This window comes from Polyergus mexicanus, unplaced genomic scaffold (assembly GCF_030449975.1).
Source record: "Polyergus mexicanus isolate NDT 795.1 unplaced genomic scaffold, iyPolMexi1.0 SCAF_12, whole genome shotgun sequence".
Classification (NCBI taxonomy): Eukaryota; Metazoa; Arthropoda; class Insecta; order Hymenoptera; family Formicidae; genus Polyergus; species Polyergus mexicanus.
Window position 1 is genome coordinate 9,796,177 of NW_027223332.1, and position 15,357 is coordinate 9,811,533.

At 38.2% G+C, this 15,357-nt stretch overlaps 3 protein-coding genes across 7 annotated transcripts in view; 2 read left to right on the plus strand and 1 right to left on the minus strand.

Moving 5' to 3' along the window:
• Nucleotides 1–190: 190 nt before the first annotated feature.
• On the plus strand, nucleotides 191–8,777 carry LOC138938134 (uncharacterized). 4 transcript variants are annotated; one of them, XM_070304896.1, is made up of 10 exons: nucleotides 191–331; nucleotides 3,404–3,710; nucleotides 3,946–4,123; nucleotides 4,187–4,928; nucleotides 5,016–5,275; nucleotides 5,742–5,923; nucleotides 6,136–6,352; nucleotides 6,431–6,590; nucleotides 6,826–7,117; nucleotides 7,339–8,777. In XM_070304896.1, exons 1-10 carry the CDS (start codon nucleotides 205–207, stop codon nucleotides 7,619–7,621), a joined length of 2,748 nt encoding a protein of 915 aa, XP_070160997.1. In that variant the 5' UTR covers nucleotides 191–204; the 3' UTR covers nucleotides 7,622–8,777. The 4 variants fall into 4 exon arrangements, with proteins under 4 accessions (XP_070160997.1, XP_070160998.1, XP_070161001.1 ...); XM_070304897.1 differs by having other exon boundaries at nucleotides 6,843–7,083; nucleotides 7,339–8,766; XM_070304900.1 differs by having other exon boundaries at nucleotides 6,826–7,083; nucleotides 7,339–7,431.
• Nucleotides 8,021–10,346, minus strand: Hemk1 (HemK methyltransferase 1). The gene is made up of 5 exons (XM_070304901.1): nucleotides 9,951–10,346; nucleotides 9,499–9,587; nucleotides 9,094–9,307; nucleotides 8,672–8,925; nucleotides 8,021–8,597 (listed from the first exon to the last, which is right to left on the minus strand). The coding sequence occupies exons 1-5, from the start codon at nucleotides 10,209–10,211 to the stop codon at nucleotides 8,354–8,356; spliced, it is 1,062 nt and encodes a 353-aa protein (XP_070161002.1). The 5' UTR covers nucleotides 10,212–10,346; the 3' UTR covers nucleotides 8,021–8,353.
• A 659-nt stretch (nucleotides 10,347–11,005) lies between these two features.
• Nucleotides 11,006–15,357, plus strand: part of LOC138938277 (unconventional myosin-XVIIIa) — a 45,536-nt gene continuing 41,184 nt past the window's right edge. The window contains exons 1-3 of one of the 2 annotated variants that reach the window (XM_070305131.1): nucleotides 11,006–11,528; nucleotides 13,204–13,856; nucleotides 14,625–15,272. In XM_070305131.1, coding sequence (XP_070161232.1) covers nucleotides 13,722–13,856; nucleotides 14,625–15,272 — 783 coding nt within the window. In that variant the 5' untranslated portion in view covers nucleotides 11,006–11,528; nucleotides 13,204–13,721. The remainder of the gene's footprint in view (nucleotides 11,529–13,203; nucleotides 13,857–14,624; nucleotides 15,273–15,357) is intronic. The other variant, XM_070305132.1, reaches the window with a different exon arrangement.

Genomic DNA, 15,357 nt, shown 5'->3' on the forward strand with positions numbered 1-15,357 from the left:
TATGAAAGAAACGAAATAATCAATAACTGTCAATGACTGCCTTTTTTCGTATTTCCATTCACGCATCGTTACTTTACACTACTTCCTTTCATCCTCGCAACATGCACCACTCTGCGCAAACTCCACCCCACTCTGATATTTTATTACTCATCCATTGTAGAACACCCTGTAGTCGAATCAGTATAACGGAGCGCGCTTGACGCGATGTTACTATGCAGTATACTGCGTGCAGCGTTATCCGCGTCTTTTGGGACCGTCGTTCAGATTACGATTTTCTTATTGCAAAATTCCAATATCTCCAGAGTGCTTGCATCCATGCCACCAGGTGCCGGTCAGTGACCTAGTACGATACATTCATAAAATAGATCACTATAAATAAACAAAAATCTGTACAAAATAGTAATAAATATTTTATAACGTAAAGAAATGCACATTTTATGCATAATTTTACATAAAGTTACAATGTACTTAGTTGTGTGTTTAGAATAGCTTGCAAGGGACTACTTTTAGATTTACCTTATTAATTTAATTAAAATCTTTTGTATTTATACATTTTATATAACTCGCGGTGTTATTTGAAATATTAGTATGCTGCAAAGCTTTTTATTATCTTTGTCTTATTAAAGAAATTAATTTCTCTTTTCATATGTTTATTCTGTTTCTTATAAATCATGCTGAATTTATTACACCCATACGAATTTATTTCACGTGTCACACACATATATTTTTAATTTATATCGCTGGTGTTTCGCGGGATAAATTTTCACGTTCGCGTATATACATACAATAATATATAAAAAGCGTATGCGAATCAGGCAGCGAACAGATATGCGTGATTCCACGTGCTCGATCGATTCGATGTTAAGTTTTCTTTCATATCGTCACACTACACGTGCGCGTAAAAATATAATATACAAGCAACGCGCCGCGCGTTTCGTGATCTCATTTCCGCACGAGGGTACATTCTTCCGGTGACCTCTTGTTATCAATGATGCTACCGGTTTCGCGTAAGTTGAAATCGAGCAAGTTGCCAACTAGGCGCCAGTCTGTGAGACAGCTTAAGTAATTCAACGCTCTCACGTAGGTGTGCGTTCTAGCAGGTGATCAATATTATTATCGGTACATGCTTGTAGAAGCAAGTACGGACGCGGTACTACTATCCTGATTACGGTATATATAAGACAGTGTCCTTGTATTTTCGCGATGAGATTTATTATAATTTTTTTATCGATATCTTGTGATATTTAAATAAAATTTGCATATCGATGTTATCGATGGAAGAAAATAGATTTTTCTTAAAATACAAATTAATATCAATAATATAGTGATTTGATAAATATCGCGGAGAAGTCGCGATGTAATTTTACTCGTTTTTCGTATATTCACGGAAATATCAATAAGAATGCAATGGCATGAGTAACGCGATATACGGGAATTAATAGCGATCAATTCAACTCATTCTCACCATAGGAACTCCGTTTTCTATCGATTTAACACTACCATCACGTACTAAAAATACCTGAGATATACCGCGTGACTATAAACTCTGCATACGCACGGTATGATTGAATACAGTTCAGTGACGGAAAAAAAGTATGCATTCGTGTTTATATACGATACATTCTGTATAGTATATGTGCATATGTTTACGTGAAAAAAGCTATATATCAGAATTATTATATTCTCTTTCGATAATTGTGGCGAATTTTTAGAAACAGAGACGAGTCACTCGTCCTTGCAGACACAAAGTTGCAGAATTATTCGAGCAGTCAGGATGCGCGTAACTTTACAACAATATTTCCACGCACCGGAAAGTCAAACGAACCGTGAAACCAGGTCGTCGTAACAACGCGAAAAAAAATACGCGTGAAGAATAGATCATGAACGTGTTTCACGTAGTGTCATAATTGATCGACAGTTTTATATACGATATCGTACAATTTTATACTGAAGCTTGTGTCGCTTGCTAAGATATACGAGGTAGATTTTTTTCTTCTACGATTAACAGATATAGAACTTTAATTTAAGAGGACATTACCCTCTAATTATTAAAATGCTTAAAATAATATAATAAACATAGCGATAGCTATTATATTTCTCGTCCGTAGTCGCAACGAAAATAGTTTTGCTCACGCATTTAATTGGATTGTACAACTTTCATGAGCTTTGCTCACGTGATCGCGTGATAGGGAATTTGTTCCTATGTTGTATCCCTTGTCTTTATTATCGCATCTATTATGATCGGCTCATCTTTAGCCATATCGTGACATCGTCAATAAGTCGCATGATGTTCGGTCGTTGGCCTCATCGACTAGATACCTCGTGGAAAAGCCTCTATATATATACACTCATGTTCTGTTCCCTTCGCAAAATCTTTACCGAAGTTTCCATTGACAGAACATGAAACTCTTGAATTTTAAATTTATGATAATTATTAATATTTATCATAATCGTTACGCAACATTAAACAAGCTGAATTGTGCAAATTAGAAACTTGCACATTGCTTCCTCATCATTTTATCTCACAAAGCTTAAGCTCCTTTAAGCATACGGATTTATCAATTTTTGCTTCCTCATAGAGGAAGCTTTGTGAGCGAAATAAAAAGATAAAGAAGCAATATGCTATTTTCTAATTTACACACTTTTTTTATTTTTATATAATCGTTATAGATTATACATTTTCAGAAATATAAAAATTCATTTAAGAAACACTTAATTAACTTTATTATAACAAAAAGATAACACGACCTTTAATGATGCTCTATTCGTGTTAAAAATTTCACTTGATATCTTAAAATTTGCGAAAGTTATAGAATGTGTATAGACATTTCTCCAAAATTTCAAATTTTATAAAAAATGAATTCTTTCGCCGATTCTCACCAAATTCAATACCAACCATCCTTTAATAATATTGTATCCGTGTAAAAAAATTTAACTAGATATCTCAAAAATTGCGGAAATTCGCGGTTGCACAACAAATAGCGTACATACATACATACATACATACAGACATTTTTTAAGAATTTGATTTTTCGACATTTTAGAACATTCTGAACACATCGGCATAAAAAAATCGAAAAAAAATTTTGTCACGAAAATAAAGTTTCCTCTATAAAGAAGCAAAAGATTCATATCCTACAATATATTTGAGAAAATTACGGCAGTAATTTGAGAAATTATATACATATGTATAATATCTTAAAATTTTTGTGGGCATATGTATTGCATTTTATGTTTAAAACTTTAAAGCACAGAGAGATGGGAAATAAAATTAAATAAAATATTCTTTAGTAATTTCAATAATAAATTTTTTGTTATGCATCCATTAGCCATATTTTTATCAGACTTTATACAAACGTAATAAAGATAAACGTATATAAATGAAATCAATGCTCGTGTACAGAAGACGAGATTATCCTGATCGAACATCTACCAGGACGGCGGGTGCATCTGCAAGACTTCTTCTGGACCGGTCTGGAAGATGCGCCGCCATGGGTAGATCCCAATCAAGGCTTAACATTTTACGAGACAAAGACGATTGTTCACACCGTCACAGTTTACACTCCGAGCGACGAGAAAAGCCCATCAGATCCTATATCGCCTCATCGTCCAGGCAATCCGGAATGTATCACATGCATAGAACCGACACCTAGGTTGGACGATGATGATCAAAGCATCGGAGTCCTAATCGGAGATGATCCGGGTCAAAGGTAACTGCAACTAATTAATGTTATATAAAATAATATACATTAAATAGTTTTTTTTTTCTAAGTTAGAGCATTACGACATACTATATAAGAAATAGAAAATAGACGGAAAAAAATATTTTGATAAATAAACCGTTATAATAAAATTTCTTTCTAAAATTAATCTAACATGAATATTAATAAGATAAATATCATTTATAATGTAAGGATGACAAAAAATATAAATTTATATTAATAGGTATTGGCTATTGACGGTTCTTCGACCAGGTGAAGCCGTACCGCCTAAAGTCGAGCTTCGTTTAGCTCGCTTGTATCGAACCGCGTTTTCCAGACAGCAACAACGTCACCTTGGTCTACTATCAACGGATCCACGATCGCGAAGAGACGCCTTATTACGTGGATTAATTGACCGAAAGGTAAAATGTGCGCGTTTAAATGTTAATTACGTTCAAAATTCTTATTCTTCTCGATACGCGCAGGTTATACCGGAACATTTTGAAACTTTATCACGAGTAAAAGTTCGTCAAGAAGAGGTTTCCGCCAGTGCAACCAAAGCTCAATCGTCCGAATTAACCGTCGGTACCGTCGAGAGCTCATCGATTCACGAAGAAACCGAAAAGAGCGTTTCAAATTTAACCAACGACAACAAATTGTATTTTCCAAACGTTTCGCAAATCAAGTCCATGAGGATGATCGAAATTCCTAGGCCAAAGACGAAGTTGCTGCCAACATTCGATGCCGACGCAACGGACGATCGCGGGAAACCTACGAAAGAAGATTTTGCTCTGAAAAAGATCATCAAAACATTAAAGGCAGATATAAGATTTTTACCTTCGGATGACGAACCTACAATTATCGATCAAACTTATATCGATGAAACTGCTGATTCCAATGATCAAATTTCGCGGGAATCGATGCCATCTATAAATTTGAAGTCTGATTCAAAGTCCAATACCGATGTCATTTCCAACCGATCGAGCGACGACGAGAGTGCAGGTACGCGTTCGAGATTTCGTTTAACAGATGGCTCGATTGCGGGAATCGTAAAGGTCAGAATGCAGAATATGAGCGTTATCGAAGGGGGTGCGATGAGATTGATCTATTCGGTTCACCTCGATGATAAGCCTGTTCCCGCTGAAACGGCCGCGAGGGACATGGCGCTTCTCTCGCCTCAGGAGGTCGCCTTGGAACTTGGCGCACCGGTGATTATCCAAAGCGAGCGTAAGTAAATAATAGCTTTTAAATAATAGCTAGACACAGAACTTCACAAAAAAAACATGAGCATTAAAAATTACCTTATATTCGTAGCTTATTTGAAGGAGAGTCGTCCTCTGGCTCTATCGAGAAAAAGGGACGCCTGGCTGCTGCTGATCGGTGCAGCTAGCGCGGGTGTCATTCTTCTAATCTTGGTTCTCACCGGTTTGATCTTGGCCGCCAAAAAAAAGAGAGCACACAGTGCCGCCGTTGCGCCGCCGAATAGAAGTATCCTTAAGAAGGAACGCGAATATGCAGCCGCAACACCTGGTCTCGATAACGCTGCATTTTCAACATCGGAAACCGAAATTAAGGTACTCAATATGATATCCTATTTTTATATACATATCAAAATAAAAAAGAAATTATTTTCTACATTAAGTGTATAAATCTTTATGTATATATTTTAAACATTACTTTAAATTTGTATTGTATGCAAAATATTTAATAAAAACGACGAATATATATCTACTAAATTATATCGTGCAGCAGAAGTGTCTCATAAAGATACAAGAAAGAAAATACTTAATAATATTTAAAGCTCTTACGTACTAAAGATTATGGGGTACCAAGGAAATAAACCTGAAATTGTTGAAACCATTACGGCACGCGAACAATCAACAAACGACGTGGAAAATTGCGAAGCGAAAGACAATTTGGTTCCTCGATGTCAGGGACGATATTGATTCAAACAGAAATATTACTCCCTTCCCTGTCGAGTAAATTGTTACGCTTTGAATCGCATATCTTCGCCTCTATGCAACTCTCCCTTGTTCGCAGACGGATGGTACCAGTCAGCGACAAACTCCGCGAACTTTATCCAGAACTCCGATCACCCCCGACACGCCCGATAGTCTAGAATTGGGCATTCACGAAGTTTCCAGCGACGACGACGAAGAACCGAAGAAGATTCGTGGTTCGACCCCTTGGGGTATTCGAGAACATCCAGCTAAGAAAGCAAGGTAGTCGACAAAGTTCCTAACTAATATTTACAGAACAATTAATATTTACAACTAATATTTACAGAAAAATTAATAATAATCTTATTAATATCCCATTAATTTTTTAATTTATGATAAAAATATGAAATGTTTATGCATGTAATAATTTTCTTATTATTAAATAATTATAATAATTATAAATTTTACAAAATATATAAAACATCGCATGCAAGAATGACAAGAACAAATGCAATGGACCAGTCCAGAACACCGGATTCGTTGAACACGATGACCGATCAATTAGAGACACTGGAATCTTTGGAAAATGGTTACGTAAAACGGGAGGAATCTACCGCTTCGCCGCGATCTTATTTGTCGATGCCATCGTGCAAACAATTTCCTAGCATGCGTAGCGTAGAACCGCTATCAAGAGTCTTGGAACCCGTCATGGTAATTAGCAAAAAATATTAAGTAAACACATTGCTCTAATCGATAAATTCTTCATACTGATGATAATATGCACTCCAGGTCAGGCACTTAGATATCGATTCTCCGGAATTAATGCGTCGTGATAGAGACGGCAATATCGACGATACGTTTCTCGCAAGAACGTCGAGTGCCTCGAAGGATCCTGGAGCTATAGGACCGATCGTTTGGAATCTTAGCAAACAATTGTTCTCAACAGAAGGTAAACACATCACTTGTTTTAGTAATGCACGTTTAATTTATATTTGTGATAATTATTTAAGAATGTTTTGTTAGCGGCGTTAATAATTTTTGTGACTTCGATTACGAACGAATAAATAATAATCTCATATAAATTGTTGTAGTTTAAAAGTATAAAATTGTATGGTGATTTGTTCGTTGGCAATCGATTATTGTAAAATATAAGGAATATTTATTTCTTCACAATCTCTCAAAAGACTCAACTTACCTAAAGGTAACGGTACGTCCGAAACGGATGTCGATGGAATGTACCATCTATCATCGGGACCCGTGGGTCGCGCCAGAAGGAGACTTCACGAACTCCTCGAGGACTCATTCAGTCTCTTCGGAAGTAGAGATGTCAAGATCAAAGAACCGCAGCAACCGCAAACGTCACAAATGTCAGCTTCCTTTGCACGAACGGCGGATACACTCGCGATACTGTCGGAATCGAGAGGGAAATCCGCCCACGTCAGGTACATATTCTTCTTCTCCTTCTTCTTCTAACAGGTAATTAAACATTAAATTTTGATTGCAAGATTATTATTAAATACAAACCTACATATCTTTTCCTTTTCCAGAGTTGATAAAAGATATATATTTGATAAAAAACTTGCGATAAAAAAAATTGTCTCGCGATATTTTATAAATATACGCATATATATGTATATAATTATATTTTATTAGTAAGTAACCGTTTTAATAGTAAAAGTAATTGTATAATCATGCAGTCCAGTAGCAACACCAACGACGGAGATAAAAACCCGACCACGTACATCATTACCACGCAGAGATCTCGATGAGGATATTCCGGAGACAGGCCAGGCTGAACAAATTCATTCACGCAATGCCTGGGGTTCAAGGCCACTTAGCGCAGGTCCGTTCCACAGACCGAACTTACCGGAAGTGGATACTAGGCGTATATTGGCGGACAGCAGACTTCCACCAGAAGATCCTGCGGTACCCTTGATCGCGTCGATCAAGAAAGAACTCGAAAAGTTTTCGCCTCAATAGAGCGCATGAATATAAATAAGTTGCGATAAATATTCTTGATTAAATACTCTCACGAAGTGATATATCAATCTTAAGAATTAAAAAAACGGTGTAAATATTTGATAAACTTTTACCAAAAAATTTTATAACTCGACATCGAACTTTTTCACTATAATGTAAAATGAAATCATTACATACGCATACATATGCCATAATGAAAGCGCCATCATTTCGCAGAAGACAGATCATTCCATAGTTTCGACGCTACGGATAACAAAATTGTGCTACTAAATTTGGCTTATCAATCAGTCGTCATTGTACATAATATCATATTGAACAAGTATACGTAGAATATATATATATATATATATATATATATATATATATATATATATATATATATGTGCGTGTGTGTGTGTATGTGGAACACATTTATAACCTTCATACAAGCATAAATAATTAATTTGATTTATATATGATTTAAAATTTAAAAAATTACGAAATATGTTAATTGCAAGATTAACTATCTTGTAACTCCAATCCGTTCAACATATTTAGAGAAACATATTTATAACTAAAATACATAATAAACTTATATAACATGTACAACGCGTGTGATTATTTTATTAAATCTATTTTATATACATATATATACAAAATAATCACATATATAAAATTAATTTTATCGGAATAGTAAACATGTATGTGTGTGTATGTGTGTGTGTGTGTGTGAATATATCACGAGTTGCGTCTTCAGGTAACTTTCACTACTTCTACGAAACGATCGTTATTACAAAAATCTTTGTATGTATGTTCGTGATGGAGCTTGAAGTCGGAATATTTATTTGTAAAAAATTGTATATATTCGGGATGAGTAGAATCAACTTCCAGAAAGAGACGCCCGCCAGGTTTTAATACTCTGGCGGTATATTTTAAGAGCGGCTTGATTACTTTTAGTCCATCGTCGCCGCCATCCAATGCCCTGACATCCTCATAACTGCGTATAATATAAATGACATTATAAATTATTTATAACTACTACAAAATTCGCAATTATACTTTTTATATTACATCCTTATCTCGGGTTGCAGTTTTGGTATGTTTTTCGTCGGCACGTAAGGCGGATTACTGATTACGAAATCGAACGATTTTGAATTCAAATCCACATCACTGGCACCATTCAATTTCTTGGAAACTTCAACAGTTGCATCCGATTTTAGAGTTGCGTGTATCACTGTGATTCGATTCGTCAAGTTTAATTCGTCCCGATTAGTCATGGTTAAATCGCACGCATGAGGACTTGCATCAATCGCTATGCATTTGATCTGGAAAAAATATACATTATATATATATATATATATATATATATATATATATATATATATATATATTATATCACATCATATATACATCGAATTCTGTTAATTATTGATTGATTTAGCAATGTAAAATACGTAAAATATTACGATAACGTCATAGCACATTATATACACCTTTTTACAAGCTTGAGCGAGAGCCAATGATATTGCACCTGAGCCGCAACCGATTTCCAGGATTTCGCAACTATCGAATCGCGACAAACTCAGTCTCTTCAATGCAAAGTCTACCAATATTTCCGTCTCCGGACGAGGAATGAAAATTGGTGGAACAAGTTTCACCGTGATGTCCCGAAAATCCCACTCGCCGATAATATACTGAACTGGCATTCTGCAAAGATTCGGCGTTAATGAGCGAGCACAGACGACTTTGCAAAGTAGGATCCAATATATATAGAAATCTGTAATATATCTGAGATATATAGAGATTGGAGATATATAGAGATATATCCAGATATATATATACAATATATATATATATATATATATAGATCATAATGGGCTCTTTTAAGGGTCTCTTACCTCGATAAGCGACATTCGCACAACAACTCCAATTTTTCGATCTGGCTCGCATTGAGTCGATCATTCCTGACGTTCAAAATATCTATTATCTGTAAATATAATAATAAAAGAAAATTAGAAAAATTGTCTAACAAAATCTAAAAATGCACTTTATTAGAGAGAAAGAATTAAATTTCAGTATTAATTTTTTTATATAATACGATATTTTATCTGTCTTATTATCATGTGCTAATTTTTATTTTAATATATTTTATAAAAGTGGTAAATATTTAGGAAATATAACAGTCATAAAATCCAATAATATTAATTGCTAGTCATAAAATTCGCGCCAAACTGCTGCGCCAATAATTTCGAGCAAAAAATATAACGGTAAAACGCGCACGCGTTGAACAAAATACGTATGTAAAACTAATTATCGATCAACTTCACATTGAAAAAAATAGCGATATCACCTTCTTGGTTCCTATAACGTGCGCCACTATGTGCTCTATCGACTCTACCGGTTCCGTTATGCCCTCACTCTCAAATCGGCGACTCCATTGATCAATAACATCGCCGACGGTACATTCACACGTGTTCGAATTAAACAATCGTCGCACTGGATGTCTCAACGTGACAAAATTAAGACTGTTAATCGTCATATATTGCACATGGGTAGATATGGACGGATTACCGAAGACAGCACGCGTCTTCAGAATACTCCGACACCACATGATGTTTTCATTAGCTTCCTACGGAAGCTGTAAGATACAGATTTAGGATGTTAACAGATGTCACTGTGTTACGTCACGAGCTGATAGACTATGTTAGAGATTCATCGGAAATTATACACGTGTTTTAAGTTTTGTTATGCGTAGAAACTGCTGCCAGCTAGCGAGACGAAGATCAGTTGAATGTTTATCGACTATACAAGACGAAATAATCGCGTACACAAAAGATAAGACAATGTATGAAAAATCAGTTCCAAGGTGTTCCAAATATAGAAAATAATACGATAGAATTATATTTTATACATATACGCAATAGTATAAATGTAAAATAATATTTTTTAAAAATAATATTATCAATAGCTTTATACGTTCCGACAAAAACTTTTATGTTATTAGTTTTTTTTTTTTTTTCTTTTTAGAAAATGCACTATACAATTAAAAGCTACTAATTATTTAATTCTTTCATCAAATTTATATATTTAATTATTATCAAGTCACATTGTTACACTGTATCGATTGAAGCGCATTAAAGTATCAATTAGCTTATTCTTTTCTTCCATCAGAACTCATGTCTATTTGATTCTCCAACCGACTGATGGTGAAATCACTTCCTTTCCTCAGAAAACGGCTAGAGACAAAGTCAAAGACCTGGTCTGCTTTGGAAGATGCCGCTAAAGCCGTGCTCGGCTAGCGGATCGAAAGGTCTAAAGACCGCGCACGCATGCGCGGATACGAGAGTATAGCTGTCTGGAAAATGATGGTGGTGGCTAAACAGACCGTTGTCTGGTCAAAGGCGCTAGCAGTCGCCACCGGCCCCGCTCCCAATCCACGCTGCCATGACAGTCCTTCTCCGTGTCGCGATGAGTGCACCGAGTACCAACGCGTTTAAAGAGCGCCGCTGCTGAACACTCGGCTGATGCACTTATCTGCGTTGCACTGCGAGAAGGTCGACCGATCTTGGCTTGTGGTTCGTTAAAGTGCTAGAGTTGCGGCGAACCAGCTCTCGCGCGGGTCGATCAGGTCGACCAGGCGAGGCCGTCCTGGGTATGCTGATCATCACTACCATCATCAGCGGGAGTCTCGCGAAGCGCGAGCGTGCGTCGTAGATATCCGTGTGTGAAGTGGCGGATGTTGTGGCGGTGATGTTGTTGACGTAATGCGTGTCCCGGAATCCCGCACGCACGCACGCACGCACGCACGCACGCACGTCTGGCTCGCTGTCAGTTTCGGAGCACTAAATACTAGTCCGTGTCAAGATACAACGGGCAGCCACGCTTCTCCTAGATTCGGACAATCGATGCGCCTCGTCGAATCCCGTAGGTAGGTAGGACTACTTCTCCAAGACTAGGACCTACCTACCTCTTGAGCGTAAAATAAAAATGCCGCACGCGCTTTTCGTAGCAAAACGTAAAGTGCAGCGAGCATCGATCGTTGCAAGATATTTCGAATAACTCGTTGGAAAGGTCGCATGCTTTGAGAAAATCGCCGGCATTCGCGTGTAGTTTCTATGGAAAAAAATTCGAGGCTTCTGATAAAATCCTGCTAAATTTCTACAGAGCTTTCAGGATTCGAAGCTTATTGAAATTCAGATTGTTTTCTAACGGTTCATTGAATAAATCTAAACCCTTTCTTTTTACAAAATAATTGTCCGATAATAATAAAACTTTTATTGTTCTTCATTTATTCCCTTTGCAGCGTATTCGAATCGGAGTAAATCGATGCGTTGATCGCGGTTGAGATTTTCGGAGCAGTCCGCGTGCTCCGAAAAATACGCCGGTAACGAGCGCGCTGTACACGTATCAGTGTACGAATGATCGATCGATACGTCCGTGGATTCGCCGGCGTAGACCAACGGGATTTTCCGAGCCGCTCTTGAACGAAGAATATGGAATAAGGTGTGGTGGAAAACGAGCCTGCCGTATACACCCCGCGGAGCGTATAACGCCGGTGTTGCGGACCTTAGACGCGATAATAAAGAATATTACGCGCACAGATATTTATTTTATTGCCAACGTGTCGTTTGCATTTCTATGTGGATAGAAATTAATGATGTAAGATCGTTTGGATAATGCATACTTCCGCATGTTTCGATTACATTTAAATTATCTTCTCTTCTGATACACGTACAAGAAAGTGTGTATAAGAAGATATAATTAAAATGTGACTGAAATGTATGTCTTTACGTTAGTAATAGTTAATTGTCGCCTTTCTAATTTTCTACGCTCTTGTAGATTTCAGGATCCAGTTATGACTTCTTAATCGCTTTCCGCGAGGTCATGCGAATATGAATGATGAGAGTATGAAGGCTCACTCGATGCATCACATTCTACGTAATATCTATCATATATGAAAAAAAATGCAGCCTTTTCTAATTGAATCGCAATTAGATAACTAATTATTCAACTATTCAAACTATTTAATTTTATTTCTAATACGGAACAATAAGGAACGCGCATGTCAATAATCGACGAGGTAATTGGTCGGATAACTATTCGACAACTTTCTTATTTCGCTGACTTCGCTGACAACAAGAACGTGAACAGTGCGTATTAGCGGGTTTCGCGAGCAATAAAAAGAGAAAGAAAGAAAGAAAGAAAGAAAGAAAGAAAGAAAGAAAAAGCTTCCTTTGCACCAAACAACGATTGCGTTATCGCCGCTTCTCCCGCCGGTGTGTTAACGGACGAGAGAGTTCATCGCCGCCCCCTTTCCGCATACTTCGCAGTCTCGAATGCCGAAAGCATCTAGTCTTCATGACTAGATGACTTCACAGTTTGGTTCACACCCTTGCGTACATTCGGGCGATCTTCGGTCGAGAGACCGGTACGCATTAATTATATCAAGGGAATACGATGTCGATGACACAGAGAGGCTTTATATTCGTACCAAGTGCATCGCTGAAACTTGCATCGCGTGAATCTTTAATTTCGATCGCGCGAATATCGTTAAAAAATGCGATGATTTTAGTAATTGACGAGTTTTCTCCGATAAATTCCAGGGGACGATCCTGAGAGCAACTCGATGAACACCGCGCCATTGCCGGTCGATAGGGTGCACCGATACGCTTCGGGGCAAGCCGGAGCGTTGGTGGGAGCTTTCTCGGATGCAGGACCGAGCTTATCGTGGAACGAATCGTGACAAACGGCCGCTTCTTTTCGGATCATTGTAAGTGTCGGGCATCGCGGCAACGGTGACGAGGCGATGTTCGCGATTTGACGCGCCACATACGGCCAATAACGTCGATAGCTCAATCGCGAATCACGACTCACGATACACGTTCGCCGGTTGTTTCCACGGACGCTACTGTCATCACACATATATATACACACACACACACTGTGATATATACGTAATATATACATGTATATATGCTACGAGGTGCGAGAAATCGAGACTGTCCGCGATTGCGTCGCGTAAGGTCGCACGTCAAGCACGTTCAAGCAATCGAGAAACGAGATATCTCGTATGTTATCTCTTTCTCGCGTTCGGCTTGGGGACGTTTAACGAGTGAGGAAGATGTTTAACTTTATGAAGAAGACCGCGGAGAAGGACGACAAGGAGAAGCGGAAGCGCGAGAAGAAGGAACGGAAGGATGTCAAGAAGCGCGATCGCAGCAGCATGTCCGCGGAGGAGCTCCTGCGATTGGACGAGGTGAGAACATTGTTCTTGCCAAGGAACAATCTGGTTTTAATATTGTCCTTATTCTTATCTATCGTACGCGAATATATAACAAATAAGCCTTAATAACGGTACGTTTTGCCGATGACTTGGTTTTCATATTGAACTTGCAACGTATACTCGTTTGGTTATCGCATCCTCCAATAATAAAGTAGGTGTATAATGTGATATTGCATGTAGATTTAAGCGAGTTGCACAAAGATATCGATATCATGTTCAAGTTTTTTATCGCCGTAAACGAGTTGTCGATATTGAGAGGCAGTAAGGTTTTTCGCGAGCTTTCCTCAGATTAATGTAATTAATGAGCTGCGCATTTAAATTAACGCGATAAATATATTATATATTACTTTTTAAAGAAATGAAGTTATTATGAAGATAGTAATATTATTCGTGAGAAATTTTTTAAAATAAAATATATACAAAACTATTAGCGCAGAAAAGATTTTATCTTGAAAAACTTTCGTTCCTTTCTGTAGATTCAGTTTTGTCGCCGGTTGGATGTGGTTTCACGCGATAAAAAGTACCGGTCGCGAAGTACGCATTTGTTACGCAAAGTGAAAATTGCAAAATTATTTTGCGATATGGAGAACGCGTCGTCGCAATCGCATCATACGACAAAAGATAAGAAAGGTCTCTTGAGAAAAATCGTAAGACACTATCCATGATCAATGTTCTCGGAGCTGATTATTCGGAAAAATTTTCTATAAAAACGTTTCTTACTTGCCACGAATTTCGTTACAGGTGCGTAGATCACTAAAGATACCCGGTCGCCGGAAGGAGAAGGAGAAGCTACCGAGCGGTATCACAGCGGATTACAGCGCGTCGTTTTTCGCGCATCTGGATCGCGATCTTTTGGACGCCACGCAGAATGCAGACTCGGGTCCAGGCTCGACGATCAGCGCCGGTACCAGTAGCTGGTCTAGCGTGAGAACACCCGACGGTTTGATGCAGAGCGACTCGTCGGAAGCGTCTCTCACTTCACTAACGACGACCACAACTACATCGTCGACGACGATGAGTCACGCGGGTAGCAAGAATTTGCCGCCATTGCCGCCGAAACCGCCCAAGCGAGGGATCCTCAAAGGGCCTCGATTGAGCATCAACAGCGGCGTCGTGAGTGTTCTTTCGGAGGAGAACGCGCTGCCGAACGGTACCGAAACGGGTTACCAGGAAGCCAGCAATCTGCTAGTGAGGAACACTCTTCAGAACGAGGTGATAGCCTATCAAAACGTGCCGACGCATTTCAACAGCGTCCTGAATAAGGATGAGGCCTGCAGCGAGGAGGAGACGGTGTGTCAGACCACGTGGCGCGTGGCCTCTACGCCGCAACAGACCGTTCAGCAACAGCAGCAGCAGCAGCATCATCAAATCGACGCCAAACTGCTGCAGGTTAGATAACATTTCGCTTTCTCTTTCCGATTCGCGCGTTACAGCTGCAATGTGAAACTCGATTATTACAGTTATTTTGCAAATA